General features: G+C 41.9%; 1 protein-coding gene across 9 annotated transcripts in view; it reads left to right on the plus strand.

Annotated features, from left to right (window-relative positions):
* PTPN2 (protein tyrosine phosphatase non-receptor type 2) overlaps positions 1-20,099 on the plus strand; it is a 56,933-nt gene that overhangs the window by 1,152 nt on the left and 35,682 nt on the right. For 4 of the 9 annotated variants that reach the window (XR_008305988.1, XM_053244716.1, XM_053244721.1 and 1 more), the window contains exons 2-4: positions 5,008-5,139; positions 5,957-6,047; positions 12,872-12,972. Coding sequence is in view for 8 of the 9 variants with exons in the window: in XM_053244716.1 (XP_053100691.1) it covers positions 5,008-5,139; positions 5,957-6,047; positions 12,872-12,972 (324 nt within the window). In the remaining variant the exon portion in view is untranslated. Of the gene's footprint in view, positions 1-1,228; positions 1,304-5,007; positions 5,140-5,956; positions 6,048-12,871; positions 12,973-20,099 lie in introns of all 9 variants that reach the window. The other 5 variants (XM_053244720.1, XM_053244724.1, XM_053244722.1 and 2 more) reach the window with 3 other exon arrangements.

The following is a 20,099-nucleotide window of genomic DNA, read 5'->3' on the forward strand; positions in this document are numbered from 1 at the left end:
TATCCAGCATTAATTTGTTCAGAAAACTCAAAGCTAGGGCAGAATGTTTTATTAGGCAGTGGAGCTAGGATTCCCTGCTGTCTTCTCAGTAGGGCCAGGAAAATTAAAAAAAGGTGTGTGTTGGTTCATCAGTATTTAACTTGCTCTGGTTCAGATGTTAACTTTAAAAAGTGATTCAGTAACCAGTTCAGACACTCTGATCTTGTTTAGATAAATGTCATGCAGATAAATTGCTTGCAGTGTAACTCAATAAAATATTAAAACTACTTCACTTCAAAGCAAAATGTGTCTTTATTTTTGAATTTATTTATTTTTTATAGGTTTTTACAAACAAAATAAATATGACATGTTGCTGTGCGCATATGTTTAGTGATATGGTTGGCTTTGCCCATGCTTCCACATCTGGTTTTATTGCTGGATCCTCTGTAGATTGAAGATTCTTATGGATATTGTTAGGGACTTGTATGGTCCCTTTGTCTTTTTCTATTGTGCTTCCCTAATGTTTGAGATGAACTCTTTAGCTCAGTTTTCAGGAGCAACAGCAAAAGAAATAGCATGCCCTCACCTCTTTGCTTGTGGGCTTCCCAGAGGCATCTCGTGGGCCACTGTGTGAAACAGGATGCTGGATTAGCTAGGCCTTGGGTCTGATCCAGCAAGGCTGTTCTTATGTTGTTATGTTTCTTTCCTAATCTGGGATTGTGTATCCAGTTTGTCTTGTGGTAATCAGTGAGAGGAGAGCTAGTTGTTTGGTAGCAAGCATAACATGTGAGCACCTTAAGATATTCCCCGGGAATGGGGCTGCTCTGAGAAGAGCATTTGCACGATGCTCTCCTTGGCATCTCCAAGATAGGACAAGATTTTTTTATTGAACCAACTAACTACCAAAGCATACAGTACGTTGCCAAAGCACAATTATATACAAAGTGGTTGTTTGTACATGATATATCTACAAAGATTTACACACAAGGATTTGGATAGGGCTCAGAGAGACTCCTGCTTGTAACTTGGGAGAAGCTGCTGCCAGTGTGGGTAGGCAATACTGAGCTAGATGGGCCAGTGATCTGATAAGGCAGCTTCATGTGTCTTTCTGGGGCTGTGTATCCTATGAGTTCTACACTGGACACTGTGGTGGTTTAGCTTTTTTTAATGTACAGTATTCCAGTGATTTTTAAACACTGTGTATTGGAATCATTATATAATGATGGAAAGTAGATTTATCATGTTGTAGATGGTGGAGACAGACAGACCGCTGAAGATTGAGAGATAATGGCTTGTTTAAGACTACAGACACTTGATGGTTGAGGTGAGATTTGGAACCATGGATGTAGTTCACAGCTGACTCCTTTAGCTGCTAGCTTAAAATAGCTCTGTGCTCGAATAGGATGTGACTAACACTTCCATTCCTGTATTCTTTCTATGCCACATCCTTTTCTGCCCCCTTGAGAGCTGCATAAGGGCCTTAGGCAGTGCAGCTACTTATCTTGGATTTTTTTGGTTGATATAGCTATTTGCATCAATGAGGGATTTGGCCTAACCAGTACCCCTAGTTACATGTTTCTTACAATGGAATGTGGTCAGAAAGGAGGTTTGCACTAAATGAAACATTTGCAATATATATTTAATGACCAGGATATACTGAGAAGTTTCATAAGAAATGTCTGGCTAAAAGTTAACTGAAATTTATTTAAAAACTTTATCTGAGGTTAAATGAATTAATTGAGGAAAAGTAATTCTTGAGGACGTTACTAACAAATGTATAAGATCTTTAGAAGAAATCCAGAAAAAAGACTTACACTTTTAATAACTGCTTCTGAAATATATTCTTCTTTCTTGCTGGGGAAGGATTTAGAAAGAGACCCTGGTAGAGACACGCCCCCCCCCCCCCCCGCAATGAATGAATGTCAGTAATTGTTTGACCCTGGGTTTTACTGACTAAGAAGGCACATTTTCTAGGAAATGGACTTGACCTAGCTGTATGGTCTTGAGTTTTGTGATTTTTGGCCTACTCCTCCTCCACTTCGCCCCCTTACTGGAGATCAGAGTATGTGTGCTGCTTTATTGATTTGATAGGTCACCCTATATATGGTACTGTTGTATATTACACAGACTTTCCTGAACACCTGTTGTGAATGGAGGAGAATATTGGTTGTTCTCCTTCTCATTATCTGCCTTTAAAACAATATGACAAATTTAATTTATTAGAGTTTACCGAGAAGTCTATCAATGGCTGCTAGTCTAAGGGCTATGGTCCACTTCCAGTCTTAGAGGTAGGGTGCCTCTGAATACCAGTTGCAGGGAAATAACAGCAGGAGAGAGGGCATGCCCTTGCCTGTAGGCTTCCCGGGGCGCCTGGTGGGCCACTGAGTGAAACAGTATGCTGGACTAGATGTGCCTTGGGCCTGATCCAGCAGGGCTGTTCTTGAGTTCTTATGAGCCTGGTTGCATGGGGTTTGTTGTTTTCCACCATAATCAGAGCCAAACCTTCTCTCTTTGCTTTAGATCTGGGTCACTAGCTTTGACCAAAATCCAGCTACAGTTAAAATCCTTTTAAAATGCTAACAAAAACAAGAAGGTCTGAAGCAGGGTGGATTTGATTTAAATCAAACTGATTTAAATCACGATTTAAATCACTAGCAGGGTGGATAAAAATAAAAAAAATCTGATTTAAATCAAAAAAATCTGATTTAAATCAAAAAAATCAGATTTTTTTGATTTAAATCAGATTTTTTTTATTTTTATCCACCCTGCTAGTGATTTAAATCGTGATTTAAATCAGTTTGATTTAAATCAAATCCACCCTGGTCTGAAGTCCTTTCCAGCCATAGGTACTTAGACATATCAGTGCACCTGTTGTACCATACTGGAATAGTTCTGCACATGGTTTTGCCCATTTTGCACTGTGGGAAATGACTTAACTAGCAAGCCAGAGGTTGCTGGTTCAAATCCCTGCTGGTCTGTTTCCTGGATACATTGGGCAGCAGCAATATAGGAAGATGATGAAAGGCGTCATCTCATACTCTGCAGGAGATGGCAATGGTAAACTTCTCCTGTATTCTACCAAAGACAACCACAGGGCTCTGTGAATGCCAGGAGTCGAAACCAACTCGACCATACATATTACTTTAACAGAGGACAAGATCCTATTTCATTATTTCATTATTTATTTATTCGATTTCTATACTGCCCTTCCAAAAATGGCTCAGGGCGGTTTACACAGAGAAATAACAAACAAATAAGATGGATCCCTGTCCCCAAAGGGCTCACAATCTAAAATGAAACATAAGATACATACCAGCAACAGTCACTGGAGGCATTGTGCTAGGGGTGGATAGGGCCAGTTACTCTCCCACTGCTAAATAAAGAGAATCACCACGTTAAAAGGTGTCTCTTTGCCAAGTTAGTAGGGATAACATTTTAACATTTCCATTTCGGAATAAGCAACAATGTTCTTAAATTTTTACTTGGAGGGATCTCAAGCTGTACTGCCTAGGTTAGTGTATTAAATCTCATAACAGAATGCACACTTAAAATATGTGTTTGTTCTGAAATCCAAACCATGTCCTTGTACTATAGTTGTAATACAATTTGTATTACAGTGAATTCTTTTACAGTTCACTCTATTACAATACGGTGACATTTACTTCTAGTATATATATTAAATTAAAACATGTTATCCAAGCCCCACTGGGGTTCTGAAGTGGCTTATGACAAATATCACTAATGCAAATGAAAATAAGTCTTTTTGTTCTTGAATGGTGCTAGATATACATGGTGCTGCAAAACATGTATATATTGGGGTATAAGTATGGTGTTGAAGATTAAGGACCTTTTGAAAACTAACTGAACCCGCTTAGGAATCCAGGGGCTGTATCTAAACAGTGGTGAGTGGTAGGAAAACAGATGCTGATGCTTTCTTGCAATGCACTGGCATTAGCAGAAGATTTGGTGTAGTGCTACACAAGCAGAAGAGCATATCTGGGCTCTGTTTTCCTTTTTTTAATGCAGTGCTGTGATGCAAGTATAAAACCACCCTTCAGGGATTGGAAGACACTTTTTTATAAGTAGAAGGGCACATTTGTATCCAACTCCAGGAGTGCTGACTCTAGTCCCACTCCTTAATGTTTCTTTGCTAAATTAAAAAAATATACATGGATATAGCTTTTATATTAAGGCTGCTGCTAAAATAAGGTTTGCCTTACTGGAAAAGAAAAGGTCATCTGTTGGGTATAAGTACTTTTCTAATGATACCTTGTTGGCCATTGTTAGAAACAGTACTGAACTAGATCACTTTTTGCTCTTTTTGAGCAACAATTATATATTGCCTCTGAACAAGGAAACTTCAGTTCTAGCTATTGTGGCTAATAGCCACAGATAAACTTAGCATCTGTGACTTTTTAAAAGAAGTCATTTATACAAATGGCAATGAGTTTCTTATATCTGTGTTGTATAATATAAAGTATTTGCTCTTCTCTTTCCTGAAAGACAAAAGCAACCCAGTTTCAGAGGATGAACCTGAAGTCTAGTGTTTTCGAAGATAAAATGATTTTTATATTCACTTTTTTGCACACAACTCATACATTTTACAAATCTCAGTCATGTCTCTTCATAGGACCTCTTTGGATATTATCTCGCACATCCATGAGACTGGGAACAGGCCTTGGACTTGCACTCATCCTCCTCTCGTTTGTAGAAGTAACATCTGTCAGGAATGTCCTGTGTTACGTAAATACAGAATCTCCCTCAAGTTGGGAATTAAATTTGTGTTCTCTGAGAGATATTTGTGCCTAGTGGGATCCCAGGTTCAAGTAATATCTGAACCAGAAGATCCTAGGATTAGTTCCCATGTGCAGAAAGTGGAGGCCTGGGGAGAATGGGACCAAAGTAACAAGGTCAGCTCCCAGTCTTGGAGTAATGAGGGGGTGTAATACTCCTTTTTTCTAAACTTGAACGGTCTGGTTTTGTACACAATATTTTTATTGAGATAGATACTGTATGTTTCCCCCATAGAAAGAGAAAACAGAAAATTGTTGTTGTTCCAATGTGCATCTGCTATTGTGTTACCCCGTCACTTGCAAGAAGACATGTCCTTTTAGCATACCAACATATTCTTTACAGCCAGGAAGGAAACATATATCTGACGTAGGTTATAGTCAAAGTCTAAAAAGTGGAAAGTATTCTTGTTGCTTCATACCAAAATGGCCTGATTAAGTGGAGTGGCAGCCTGTTTTGGAATCATTTGGTAATGCTGTGGCATATGTAAATCTAAAATAACTTAGGTTATTTGTGTGTTATATGGGTCATAAGGGCGCTGTGATGTTTGACATCAGACATAAGTTTTGGGCGGTATAAAAATATTATTATTATTACATTTATATCCCGCTCTTCCTTCAAGGAGCCCAGAGCGGTGTACTACATACTTAAGTTTCTCCTCACAACAACCCTGTGAAGTAGGTTAGGCTGAGAAAGAAGTGACTGGCCCAGAGTCACCCAGCAAGTCTCATGGCTGAATGGGGATTTGAACTCAGATCTCCCCGGTCCTAGTTCAGCACTCTAACCACTACAAATAAATCTGCACGGTGTAGAGAGGATCATGTTGCCCTAATATAGATTTAGTTTAGCCATATTTGACGTTATTCAAGCAAAATGCTTTGCTATATCTTAAGTCTAGTATCTGCTTTGGAAGACATTTTAATATGAAAACTAAGGAGTGGTTGTGCCTGTTTTAATTAATGCATTAAATCTGCACAGTATTATGGCTATATTAAGGGATGTAGTGTGTGTCACTGAGGTTTGATGGTTTTATTTTCAGATTATAGAGAACAAAGGGATAATGCAAGTTCAGTGAGAAATCTGTAGTGTGTTTTAAAAAGTCAGTCTTGATTTACTTATTCAGTATCTTAAGTTTAGACTGCCATGCAGTAAACAGGACTTAATAAACAATCTTTGTTTCTTCAAGGATATTCGGAACCAATCCCATGATTATCCACATAAAGTTGCAAAGTATACAGAAAATCGAAATCGAAACAGATACAGAGATGTTAGCCCATGTAAGTAAATATTTTATTTATTTGTAATCTAGTACACAGTCAAGTAGTGTTGAGACTATCAACAATAAGATGGTCCTGCATTCAATTGCATATGTATGTAAAATTCCGTGTTCTTTTGAAATGTAAATGAACACCCAAAAATGGTTTTCTTGCCCCTTCCCCCTGAACTGCAAATACCAGGGGCTGCCCCCCGCCCCTGCCCCAAGCCATTCCAGGAATTCACAAGAGCCTGGGCAGCAGTGTTGATTGCTGCTGGAAGATGCGTGGAGAGACTTTGTGGAAGGTATCTCTGCTTGATTTCTGGGAATTACCCTCTCCTCTTGCAGCCACTCATGGTACATCAGATGCTGTTGCCAAGGGTCCTGTGATCCTCTGGAATAGTTTGGAGGGGGGTCTTTGGCAATTGCATTGTGGGGGAGGGATGGCAATATGGTTATAGTTGCACTATTGCATGAGTGCTGTTGTGCATGCTACAATGTGCTGTGTAGAATGTTTCTATTTATTCAGAGGCTCTTACTTTAACACAGGAAAGTCTGGCCTTCTACCCATGTTTGTTTGTTCCGTTTTATAATTTTTCTTCATGCAACTCAGGTGGCATACATTGGGTTCCCAGATGGTCTTCCATTTACTTGTTGACCGGGTGTACCTTGAAAAAGGTTGCTGCATTGTGTGCCTTCAGACCATGTTCTGGGACTTGGATTATGATCATCTAGGTTTCCCAAAATGTTACAAAGGTTGACCTTGCAATAAATATTGAATTATTCCTTTATTATCGCTTTGTGCACCTCTTCTCTTGCTGTATATACTGTATGTAGGGAGAGGCCATAGCTCAGTGATAGAAGACCTGCTTTGTCTCAGGTTCGCTCCCTTGTATTTACAAGTAGGTCTGGAAAGACCTTTGTCTGAAAACTGCTGTCTGTTGTTGTGGACAGTGCTGAATGTTGACCTTGATGGGCCAATTGTGCAACTCTGTATAAGGCAGAGTCACACATTTATATAGGTTAATATTAGAGTTCACTAACTTTTTTCTCAATCAAGCTGTGTTGCACCATAGCAGCCCTTGAGCTTGTAATTTTATGCAGATAGATCTCTCTTTGACTGAGAGAGCAATAATTGTATGATGTTGAAGTTAGAGGCAACTTATTTCTGGTACTTTTGAGGAGGAAGAAGACTCTACTTCTGGGCAAGTATCTTCCAGACAAGGTTTGGGGATTTTTCTGTGTCACTCATTGTTATTCATCTAGCTGTAGATAGTGTCATATTTGGAAGAAGCAAGCTAAGCAGTTGTGTATATCTTAGGTGGTTATGCTTGTTAAGACTGTCAAAATGGGAACTGTTTCAAAATTTCCTGTCCCAGTTGGCTAGCCATTTTTGCTATCTTAAGAGCATTAGAACTAGAAAATTTCTATGTGTTTGGTAGATGTGATTATATGTACACATTTCATACAACTTGATTGTTTGTATGGAACAGTGTTACATGCTGATTATCAGTGTGAAGAATTAAATTATAATTACTCTTAAACAGAATCAAAAGTAATGTTACTACCCACTTCTGCTGCATTTCTAAACTCCAAGGGAGGTGTGACAATTCTCCAGGTCACAGTGATCTCCTGGAATTGCTTTGCTGGAAGGAAGATAAACTCAGTTGTCTTCTGTTTTGTAGTGAGTGATTCTGGCAAGCAGCAATATAAAAATAATCCTGATAAATCTTTCTAATTTCTCAGTGAAGCCTGTGGGACTGTTCCAAGATAAATGGCTTGTGGACTAGAGCTCTCTTCTGCCAGAACACAAGCTATGCTTGGTAGAACACTTGATATCAGGGTGGATTTGATTTAAATCAAACTGATTTAAATCACGATTTAAATCACTAGCAGGGTGGATAAAAATTAAAAAAATCCGATTTAAATAAAAAAAAATCCGATTTAAATAAAAAAATCTGATTTTTATTTAAATTGGATTTTTTTGATTTAAATTGGATTTTTTTAATTTTTATCCACCCTGCTAGTGATTTAAATCGTGATTTAAATCAGTTTGATTTAAATAAAATCCACCCTGCTTAATATTAGTACTTTTTAGAAGGGCTTGTTTACGCAGTCTCCTACTTGAATAATGAAACATTAACTTGTTTCAACCTTAATTTGTTTTATAGGAAAGAGTAAATCGACTGGGCAAGAGCCTCGGAATAATCAGAGGATAATTTTTCTCAGCTTTTGTGTTTTATGGTGCTGTAGTATGGAATGAGTACCCCAGTTAATAGTGAGGAGCAATGCTCTCTAATTTTTTTCGTGTGTGTGGAATGAGTGTTGTTCTGGGTGGCAGTATCAAGGCAGTGTGTGCACATGTGGATTCCGAGTGGCAGCTTCCTGATTAAACCTGAGCGGGATCTAAAATGAACTGAGTGGACATCAAAAAACGTGTGAGTGCATGCCTTAGAGGGAACACTGGTGAGGAGTACCCCTGGCAGATGCGGAGAAAAGCTTGTCTTGTGGTAAGGTAAAGTGTGCTGTCAAGTCAATATGACTCCTGGCACCCATAGAGCCCTGTGGTTTTCTTTGGTAGAATACAGGAGGGGTTTACCATTGCCTCTTCTGGTGCAGGATGAGATGTCTTTCAGCATCTTCCTATATTGCTGCTGCCCCATATAGCACCAGCAGGGAATCAAACTGGCAACCTTCTGCTCATTAGTCAAGCATTTCCCCGCTGCGCTGTTAGGTGGCTTGTGGTAGTGACCATGAATTGTCCCATTTTCTAAGCAAGGTCTGCCCTGCAGGGGATGGGGCCATGGCTCAGTGGAAGAGCATCTGCATGCGGAAGGTCCTGAATTAGTTCCCTGGTATCTCCAGGTACGGCTGGGAAAGATTTCTGCCTGAAACCTTGGAGAGCTGCTGCCAGTCAGTGTAGACAATGGACCAGTGGTCTGATTCAGCAGCTTCCTGTGTTGCTACGAAATTTGTTCCCTGAAAAACTGCAATCTGGGAAAGTAAAAGGAGTTACATTGTCATGTGCTTGGGGTTGTGTGGGTACTGTTGAAAAGGAGGGGTGTGTGTGGTCATAACAGTTTTCTATTAAAAGCCATGCTTTTCCTCCTACTTCTCTCTGCTCTTGAGTCACAGATAGTTGTGTGATCTGAGGTCCTGTGGGTGGATTATTTATTAAGTTTGGAGTCTTCCTCTGTATGATTTGCATGGAGCAGTTTTGCCTGTTTTGTTTGTCGTTGGTAGCAGAATATTTTGAAAATGTATATGGCTATTTGAAAATGTGTTTCTCAATGGTAGCAGACTATTTTGAAAATGTATATGGCTATTGACATTCTGGAGTGAAGCACAGAAATGGGACAAAAGTGATGCTGTTGTGAAATCAAACAGCAACTGTTTGGTGATTAAATGGTTAAAGCTGTACTGGCTGACATCATCCTTCCGAGAACACTAGTACCAGTATGTGCGATTTACTATAACAAGATGTTAAGATTTTTCCTGTTGGCAAATAGCATGTAGTATTTACAAAGGTTTTGGTTTCTGTCCAGCAGAAACATTTGAGTTCCAATAAATTGATACATGAAAGAAGAACCTCTTAACAGTTTCATTTCCAGGCAAGAAAAATAGTGTGTTTTTAGCTAAACAATACTTTAAGTTCTAATAGATTTTTTAAAAATCTATATTCCATCAAAATAATTTCTTCTGAGTCCATAGCTTATCTGTATTGCAAGCAAAATGTACACTACCATATGTTTCCTTTCAGTGGCTTTGAGGAAAGAAGTACTACTATGCTTATTAATTTATCATGATCAGTCTTGTATTGCATATTTTATACCTGAGAAGAACTAAAAATTATTTTCATCATGAGCACATTCCCCAGGGAGTGAGGAAAGCAACCTGCCCTCTTGTCAGCGGAAAAGCTTGGTGGCTTTGAAGTTGGTCTTCTAGGTCAACCTTTAAGCAGGGCGGAACTTTCAGGTACAAATGTTCAACAAATGTACCTGTAGTCTTGAATAATTTAAAACACAGAATAAACCACTTTTAAAGTAGCTTTTTCTGATCTGTGCTTGCTGCTTAGCTGTAAGAAGAGTTATTGCAACAAGAAATAGAAAGTTTCCCATTTCCCATTAGAAATTAATTTTGGTTGTGTGTATAGATATTGTCAAAAGTCCCCTTCCAACTCCTATTCTTTCCTATATTTGTGATATTGCACCAGGTGCACAAATTCTGGCTACAACTCAGAGGAGATGTTTATGCACATGTAAGAGAACAATGTGCACAGCCAGAACATAGTCTGCAGTATTAGTTGCTTCATCTCTAACTTGCAGCGAGGGAAACGGTTGTGCAGTTTTAAAAGCGGGTTGCACCTGATATGGTGATGGCTACCACAGATAAATCAACAAGGAAGATCCCAGCTTCATAGTTCTTTAGCGTGCACATATGCAACTTCATGCATTGTGGCCCCAGTTCTTTAGCAGATGGAGTCTTTTGGTGTGTGCTTTGCACATTGGTGGAACACTACATCCAGTTTTCAAACGCAACTACTTACCTAGAAATGTCTTTGTATTTCTGGATGAAATATACTGGCTGGTAGCAGCCGTCGAGGGTTTCAGATGTGGTCTTGCCTAGCTGCAACTGGAGATGCCAGGGTTGAACCTGAGACTTTGGTGTGCAAAACATGTGCTCTGTCATTGAGCTACAGTCCAGTTGACCAGTCTGTATTAACAGACTTGCAGGAGGGAATTGAATGAAGTGACAGTCTTGGGAAATTTAGCAACAGGAAACTAAGCTATGGGAGGTGGTATAATGGCAAGGCTGAATGTGAACTGAGCCAGGAACTCATTTGTTCAAATTTCACCTTCAGCTATAAACTTACTAGATAGTCACAAGAAGTTATTGTTGAGTCCATCTCAGTTCCTTGTCTGCAATAGACGAATAATACAGTGCTGGCCTGTTTTGCTAACTGAGCAAAAAGGTACCTTTTTAAAAACTTGTGAATCTCTTTATTTAGCACGAGGACTGCAACTGGCCCTATCTGTCCCCAGCACAGCACCCTTCTATTGGCTGTTGCTGATTTTGTGTTGCTTTTTTAGATTGTGAGCCCTTGGACTTGTAGCCATTCTATTTATAACAATGTAAACAGTTCTGAGAACTTTTATTGAAAAGCGGTATATAACTATTGGTCATGTTCATTTCATGCCATTGTTCTTAATGACTGAAATGATGAATGTGAAGTGTACCTTCATTTTAAAAAAATAGTGGGGTTTTTGTGAAGGATCCCTGTAATTGGGCCCGTGAAAGCTAACCTTTGGGGTATGTTAGTATCCATCACATGGGTGTTAGATTCTTCAGCTGTTGTATATGCCACAAAGTTTCTCCAGATGGAAGTAAACTAATTCTGGCTTCACCAGTGGTCTCTAATTTTTTTCATCAGTGTGCGGAATGAGTTTTGTTCTGGGTGGCAGGATCAAGGCAGTGCACATGCATTCAGACTGGGACCTTCCTGTTTCAACCTAAGTGAGATCTAAGATTAACTGAGTGGACATCAAAAACTGTGTGAGCGTGTGCACAAGCGCACACCTTAGATGGAGCACTGGGCCTCACTGATTCTATGGAGGCAATAAATCCTCTTTGCAGATGGTGGGGATAGGGTGGGGAATTTAATGTGAGCGGCTGAGAATTTTTTCCCCTTAAGTGATTATTATTATTATTATTATTATTATTATTATTATTATTATTATTATTATTATTATTTTTACATTTATATCCCGCTCTTCCTCCAAGGAGCCCAGAGCGGTGTACTACATACTTAAGTTTCTCTTCACAACAACCCTGTGAAGTAGGTTAGGCTGAGATTATGCCAGGTGGCATAGGCTTGTTCTCATTGGTAGTTGTGGAAAAGCTGAAGCAGGGTGGCAATAACTTCAGACACCAGTTAGTTGCTCAGAACCATTGAAGGTCAGTCCTGCTGCCCAGATAAATGCAAGAGGGCAAAATAACTGCTTGGGATCCTGAATAGTTGAAGATGGGTGCAGCAAGAACATGAAATCAGTATATGTATAATACTATTCTAGTTGAGAGCATACATAGCATTTTGGGAAGCACTGTGCATTGATTTTATTTATTTTTATTTAACACACTTCTATACTGCCCAGAATTTACATCTCTGGGTGGTTTACAACAAACAAACAAAAGTTAAAACATTAGTTAAAACAAAATAAATGACATAGCAAAAGTCAAAACATTATAACAATGTAAATTTTAAAAGGATCTTAAAACTGTTAAAAGAATAATTAAAAGCCTGGGTGTCTTTAAAGACTTTGTAAAAGGTGTTAGAGATAGGGAGGCTCTTATTTCAGCATGCAGCGCATTCCAAGCTCTGGGACAGCAGAGGAGAAGGCCCATCCCTGAGTAGCCACCAAAGGAGCTGGTGGCAATTGCAGACAGATCTCTCCTGATGATTGCAATGGGCAGTGGGGTTCATAACAAAGAAGACATTCTCTTAAATACCCTATTTAGGTCTTTATGGGGCTTTTTGCTTTGAAATGCATAATTTAATATAAACAATGAAAAGCTATCAGTTTGCTTCTCCTGCTTAGTTTAACTGATGGTGGTTTTATGAGAACTTGTAGAGAGGAGTTAGTACCCGATAGCATTTCTTTCCCCATAAGAATAGTTGGTAATAAGGTATTTGGAATATAGTGAGACAGTTTGCAATCTGAAACCTGGGGTGTAAATAAGAAAAAACAATTTCTTGACTATAATTTTGGCTTTAAGATGTTATTTTGTACAAAAGGTCATGTTTAATACCAAAAGTTAAATATTTTTCCTGATTCTATTTATTTCAAGATGATCACAGTCGTGTGATACTACAGAACACAGACAATGATTACATTAATGCAAGCATGGTGGTTAATGAAGAAGCTCAAAGAAATTATATTGTAACACAAGTAAGTATTGCCAGTTCTTAAAGTACAAAGATGGTTAGTGTCTTATTCTGTTGTACTGGAAATTGAATTTACAGGTACATCCTTACCAAAACAAAATGGAAAGCTTGCTTTCTTGGACCTAAAGTTGTGTTTAGCCTGAGAGAGATGCTTGGCCAATAGCTATTTAAATGTGTCCTTCTAGCAAAGGACTCCATTGCTATCACCATAGGACTTAAACCAGAACAGATGATGATGATGATGATTAATATTAAAACTTTTATACCACCCTTCCAAAAGGTTCAGGGCGGTTTACATTAAAACACCATTAAAATCAGTTAATAAATTAAAACAAAAATTATAAATCATACTATTAAATAACCACTCACCTCAAGAGCAAATAGTTTTAGTGAAGAAAGATTTGCAGAAGGCCAGCATGAATCTACTCCTTTAAAGGTATGGGACTGAGTCAGCTTTAAGTGCACATGACTTTTTGCCAGAAGCCTCCTGTTTCATTTAATAACCAATGTTTGTATCTTTCATGCCTAACTGTGATCCAGTTAATTACAGCAACTCAGTTGCTTGCTGTTGGAAAGAGCTCTTAAGTAGCCCTTTCTTATCCATTGGTGGACTCTTGGTTGTCAGTAATGAGCTGCTAATGCTTGAAGAACGTTCCTCTTCACTTGCAAAGTCCTTCTGAGAAGAGCTTTGTTGTAAAACATACAGAAGTTTTTCAGCAGCAATGTGGAAGTTATGTGGGTAGTTGGAATTGGAGCTCTTGCTGGAAATATGGAGGAATAACAATGTATGCCTCTTGGTTCCCCCTCACCCCCCGTGTTATGAGCCTGATATTGGTTTATCCATTTTAAAAATTTTAAATCTTCACTCCACATTGCCTGATATGTATGTTGTCTGTGGTTATTCAATAAGCAAGTCACTTTACATGTTCTCTGAGTACATATTTAGTGCCAGTCTTGACAGGAAATCAGGGTTTAGTGACAACACCTGATTGAAATTAAGCTTTAAATGTTATGAAAAGATTGGGGACATTTACCTATTGACCAGAAAAGGCTGCTATGTAAACTAGAGAACAACACATAGGAAAACCAGGCGTCTTACTTGAGTAGAACCCTTCCACATGCATGAATGGGCCCAAGACAAATCATGTTTTTTGACCTCTTCAAAAACATGTTTTGTCTTGGGCCAATTTGTACATGTGGAAGGGTTCTACTCAAATAAGACACCTTGTTTTCCTATGTGTTGCTCTCTTTTTCTCTCTCCCTCCCCACCCTTGCACAATAAAATATCAACTCTACCAGCTTTTCCTTGCTAGGGGGCTGGGGAAAAGTGATGCTCTTCTTGAAGTTAATTTGTAGTTGCGGGGGAAATGCCAAATGTGTAATTCCATTTTTGAGAATTGTGAAATCACACACAGCTGTTTGGGGAATGGTAGTATTAAAATATATATATACTTACATGGATTTTGAGAAGTGTATTTAATCATTTGTTCAGTAGTTGCACTGATGTTAGAATATTTCCTTCTACTATAAGTAGCCTATGAAGCGAAAAACATTAGATCTAGCCCAGCCTTAAAAAAAAAAAGTTTTTAAAAGGAAATATGGCCCAGTAGCGCGCTCAAACTTATTTTGGAAGACTGGGCTCAAGACAACTATACTGGCTTCATATGCCACTTATGTAGAGAAGTGTCAGTGCCCAAGGAGGACTCATTTGGTTAAAGTGAAACAAAAATACTCATGGCAACTTACTGTAGAAGTTTGCCAGACTGCATACTGTTGGATACGTTTCCACTTGGGTTGGGTTTCTTTTTGTCAGATTGATTGATTTGAGGGGATACATTGACAGAAAGTTAGTTGAGGGGATACATTGACAGAAAGTTAGTATTAAGTATGCTTTAACATAACTCATTTTTCTTTCCACAGCATTGTAAATTCCCCGTAATTATTCAAAGCTGCCTTTGATTTTGCAAATGCAAAAAGATTATCATTAAATTTCACAATAATAAGCATGTGTAGCTAGAATGTACATTTCTGGATTTCTTTAAAATCGGAGAGTAGGAGGAGAGTAACTTTTGTTCTTCTAGTGGTTATCTGTCCTTTTACACCAATGGGCTATGCACCTGCGCAGAGACCTCATCGGAACCTAACAAGCTCAATTCTCCTGATTTAGATGGGAACCCTGTCCCAGACACTGTGTGGCTGTGCCACTCCACATCCCTTCAGTCACGGAGTCCGCCTTCAGTAGACCCAGCGGAAAGGATGGGAAGGTGTGTAAAAGGACAGATGACTACTAGAAGAATCAAAGTTACAGGTAAGCAACCTGTAGTTCTTCGATGTGGTCTCTGTCTTTTACACCAATGGGTGCATAAGAAGCTAGCACCCAAGGACGAGGAAACAAGGATGCACTCTGCAAGAAGTATTTATTTCAAAGAAATGATGTACATGATCTGAAAATAGACTGCAGGACAGTCCTGCCAAACATAGCATCATTCCATGCTTTATTATGCATCAATGGCATCATGATGAATAAAGGAATGGGGCGAACCCCAAGTGTCTAAAGGGACCACACAATCAAAGGCAACAGAGGCCGCAATGGACTGAACTGAGTGCACCTTAATGGTCACAGGCAATTGTTTATGTGCCAAATTGTAACAAAGTTCAATAGTAGAAACAATCTACCTAGATAGGAACTGAGCAGAAACTTGCAAGCCTTTGAGGCTCATCATACAGAACAAACAGAGAAGGAGTTTTCCTCCACTCCGCTGATCTCTGAACATAGGAGGACAATGCCCTTTGAACATCCAAACGGTGAAACCTGCATTTTGGGTCAGATGAAGGGTTTTGAAAAAACACAGACAAGGTGAGTGGTAGGGAGCAATGAAAGGTGGAAACTACTTTTGGAAGGAATTGAACATCCGGTCGGAGCACAACCTTACCTTTAGGAAACTGTAGGTATGGTAGATCAATTCTCAGGGCCCGCAGTTCACTCACCCTTCTAGTGGAGGTGATCGCCACTAATAAGGCAACCTTCCACATCAGGACACAAGGATCAATCGAAGCCAAAGGCTCAAAGGGTGGTTGCAGCAAACCAGCCAGAACCACTGGCAAATCCCAAGCCAGTGACTTAACAGGGTCATCTGGTAAAACATATGATGAACCCTTCAGAAAACTCTTCAGCGGTGGGTCCTTGTATCAGGAAACCCAAGAGGCGGGTGAATGTGCCACAAAGGCCGTCAAATGTACTCCGAGAGAGGAGAGTTTCAAACCAGATTCTTTCAAAGATAACAGATAGATACAAACGTTTTGAACAGATGGACTAAGAACATCAAATCCATTTTGAGTAGCAAATGTATAGGAACGAGTCCATTTATGTCCATACGACTTTCTTGTTGAGGACTTTTTCCCTTGCAGAGGAGATCCTCAGATAGGGTGATGCACTGCGCATGCCTGAGACAGAACTGGAATCACGTGGTTTGATTGTAGGCGTGCTTACCTCCTCACTCCAGTTCCAGTTCTGTCTCACCCGAGATAGGATCATTCGGAGAGAGCTCTGGTCAGTTTTGCCTTTAACTCCTTTTCTGCCTTTTCCTTAATCCTCCTTCACTCTCTTTTGTGCAGGGGTGGGTGGAAAGCAGACCTCTTTTCGGCTATTTTAAAATTTTCCTGAGCTAAATTGCCTTTTTTCGTTGATAATTTCAATTGGCTTCCAAATTGTTATTTTTTACGTTCTCCTTACCATGGAATCGGCTCATGCCAAAGACTTAATGCTCGTTTCACTCTCAGAATCAGGGCAGCTGCTGCAGTCCCTGGGCAGCGAGCCGTCCTTAGCGGCGGCTTCTTCCCGCTTGCAAAACCCGCCAGAACAGTTAGCTTGCTCTAGGCCTACAGCGGAACATGCTCAGCCGCCGCCATCTTCGGCAGCACTTACATCGCTGCCGGAGCGCTCTGAGAGGGATTGCCTGGGCCAGCGCACAGCTAAGGCCCCCCAAAAGACCTGCCATGTGAACGATCAGCCGTCCTCCCCTAAACATAAGAAAAAAGTGAAAGAATCTACACTTCTAACTGAAGGGAGGAAACAGCTTTGCAAACGGCTTCTTAGTCAGGCGGTTTGCTGCCGGTCGATGTCAAAGGCGGGAAAGAATGGCGCGAAAGTAAAGATGCGCCAGAAGGAGAGCAATAGAAAGCGTAAAATGGAACCCGAAGTCCGGAGCCTGGTGGGCAACATGCCGGCTTCGTTTATCCCGCCAGATGGGAGCACAGCGGTACAGGGAGAACCGGCTGGTCCACGCTGTCCCCCCCCCCCCCGCTGCTTAAAGTCCCGGAGCACCCCGTTCAGCCTGATATCACCTTCGCTACCGGTGAGTAAGGACCCTTTCACTCCTCAGGCCACTGAATGGCTTAAAGCCTTTTTTGCCAGGGAGTTCCGCCTTGAGCCACCTGCGGCTCCGTTTCTTTCTTCGGGGGTACTACCTTCATAGTCCGCGGGGACTAGTCACACTGTTAATGCGGGCACAGCTCCAATAGGGGAAGGGGACCCACCGCCCCCAAAGGCTATTCTCAGAGGGCGGAGGCGTTCCAGAGTCCAGGCAGGAGGCTGTCTTTCCTCCTCTCCTGATTCCAGCCCGCGCCGCAGGGCCATTCCATTGGAAGAGTGCGGTAGGTTCTTTCCTAGACCTCCCGCTCACAGGATACGGGCCAGACACGGGGATCAGTCCTCCTCGTCTTCGGTTTCCCCCGTAAGGAAGCGCAGACACCCCCACCCTGAAGATCCTGTCACCAACCCTCCTCTTCCTCCCCGGTTGGTCCCTATTCCTCCCCCCCTGTTCCAACCCCCTCCATTCCTAAACCTCCAGTGGATCCATTGTCCTCTTCGGAAGGGGGGTCCTCTAGCGCCACTCCACCGGCCCCGAGGGACCCCATAGATTCTGGTAAAGAGGAAGGGGAACTATCTAAGGAAGAGATTTTTCCTCCAATATCGAACTCTACCAGGCTGTTCCCCTCAGCAGATTTTGATGTGTTGCTCACTAAGGCTAAACGGGTGATTAATGACGTTTCCTCTACAGCGGCTGCTCACACAGAGGCCACCTTTGACCAACAAGTTTTCCCCCCTTCAGAACCTACTAATCCAGTGGTCCTGTTTCCTCCACTCTTCCATCGTGTGATGAGCGCAGAGTGGCAGCGCCCCACGTCATCCAGACCCATAGGTAGCCTTCCGAAAAAACATTACAACCTACCCTCAGAGGTCTCTAAACTTTTGGCCACTCCCAGGGTTGATCCTCCAGTAGTTCAAATGGTCACCGGGCCTTGGTTCATTCTGAACATCAGGGCAATTGCGAGACCAGGAAGATAGACGCTGTGACGTTCTTCTGAAGAAGGCGCACGATGCTTCCGCCGCTACCATCAAGATGGCCGCGACAAATTCCATCTTTGCGAGGGCATCAGTGCTGTGGGCGAAGGAATTGGTTAAGCTCGTCCCTCCTGAACTTCCAAAGCTACACCAGGGAATTAACAAAATGGCAAAGGCAGTGGCACTAACTGCAGACTCCAGCCTGGACATTATTCAACACTCATCCAGAGCACTGGCAGCAGGTGTAGCGGCCCGCAGAACACTCTGGCTTAAACCGTGGAACGCCGACACCAAGTCTAAGTCGGCTCTCACCTCTGCTCCTTTCGTAGGCACTTCTCTCTTCGGACCCGCCTTGGAACCCATTCTCATTGATACGAAAGACAAAAAGAAGGTTATGCCCTCTGCTAAGAGGGACTTCAGGGCTTCTTCCAAGGGTGGACACAGTTCCTTTCGTCCCTTTCATCATCAATTCAGTAACACCTCTCAGCCCTACCAAAACAGGGACTTCCGACCACCTTCCTATAGGGGTTTCGGCAGACCCCAGTGGAGACAGCGGTCTAGAGGACAGTCCAGAGCTTCCCGCTGCTTCAACCCGTACTATAGGCAACGGAAGCAATGATGCTTTAAAGGTGAGGGGCTGCCTGGCACACTTCGCCCTCACGTGGATGTCTACCACCACAGACAACTGGGTCTTACAAACTGTGACCAAGGGATATGCCATAGATCTGATTTCCTACCCCTGTTCCCGCTTCATCCCCACACCAAGGTCTTCCAGGCCACAGAAGCATGCTCGGATGCGTCTGGCTCTGGATCATCTTCTTCAAATCGAAGCAATAGAGTTGGTACCTCCGTCCCAGAGATTCCAGGGGATCTATTCCATTGTCTTTCTGGTACCCAAGAGGGACGGCCCCTGGAGGGCTGTCCTTGATCTCAAATCATTCAACCAGTTCGTCAGGAAGAAAAAGTTCTGTATGGAATCTCTGCGTACTATAAAAGAGGCGGTGCGAGAGGGAGACTTTCTGGCCTCGGTGGACCTATCGGAGGTATACTTATATGTTCCCATTCGTCCCGAGGACCGAAGGTTTCTCCGCTTCGCATACGACAACCAACATTTTCAATACCGAGCCCTCCCGTTCGGGCTGGCATCAGCGCCTCGAGTATTCACAAAGCTGATGGTGTCCCTGGTAGCATTTCTCCACCTCCAGGGGGTGGGGCTCCACCCATACCTGGACGACATTCTTCTGAGAGCACCCTCCAGACACTTGGCTACCAGGAATGTGGACCTCACTCTCACTGCCCTGAAAGACCACGGATTTGTGGTGAACGAGGCCAAGAGCCACCTGAGTCCCTCACAACAACTGGTCCATCTGGGAGTCCTCTTCGACACCGAGCTAAACACAGTCTCCCTTTCCTCGGAGCGCAGAGAGAAGATCATCAAACAGCTCCGTCCCCTTCTCTACAAACATCAGGAGGACGTCATGAAGCTGGCACAAGCCCTAGGCTCCATGATATCTTGCCTGGACTGTACTCCGTGGGCGAGATGGCACTCGCGGCCACTCCAATGGCTCCTCCTCCCATGGCAGGAACAGATCATGGTGGCACAAAATCTCCAGATTCCCCTGACACAGGCGGTCAAAGAATCAATCAGGTGGTGGCTATTGCCGGCCCTTCAGAGGGGCTTCCAGCTAACGGAGCCCCAACGGATCGTTCTGACAACAGACGCCAGTCTGGCGGGCTGGGGGGCCCATTGCCAAGGTCAGATGATTCAGGGGGTTTGGTCGGCTTCA

This window comes from Hemicordylus capensis, chromosome 4 (assembly GCF_027244095.1).
Source record: "Hemicordylus capensis ecotype Gifberg chromosome 4, rHemCap1.1.pri, whole genome shotgun sequence".
Lineage (NCBI taxonomy): Eukaryota > Metazoa > Chordata > Lepidosauria > Squamata > Cordylidae > Hemicordylus > Hemicordylus capensis.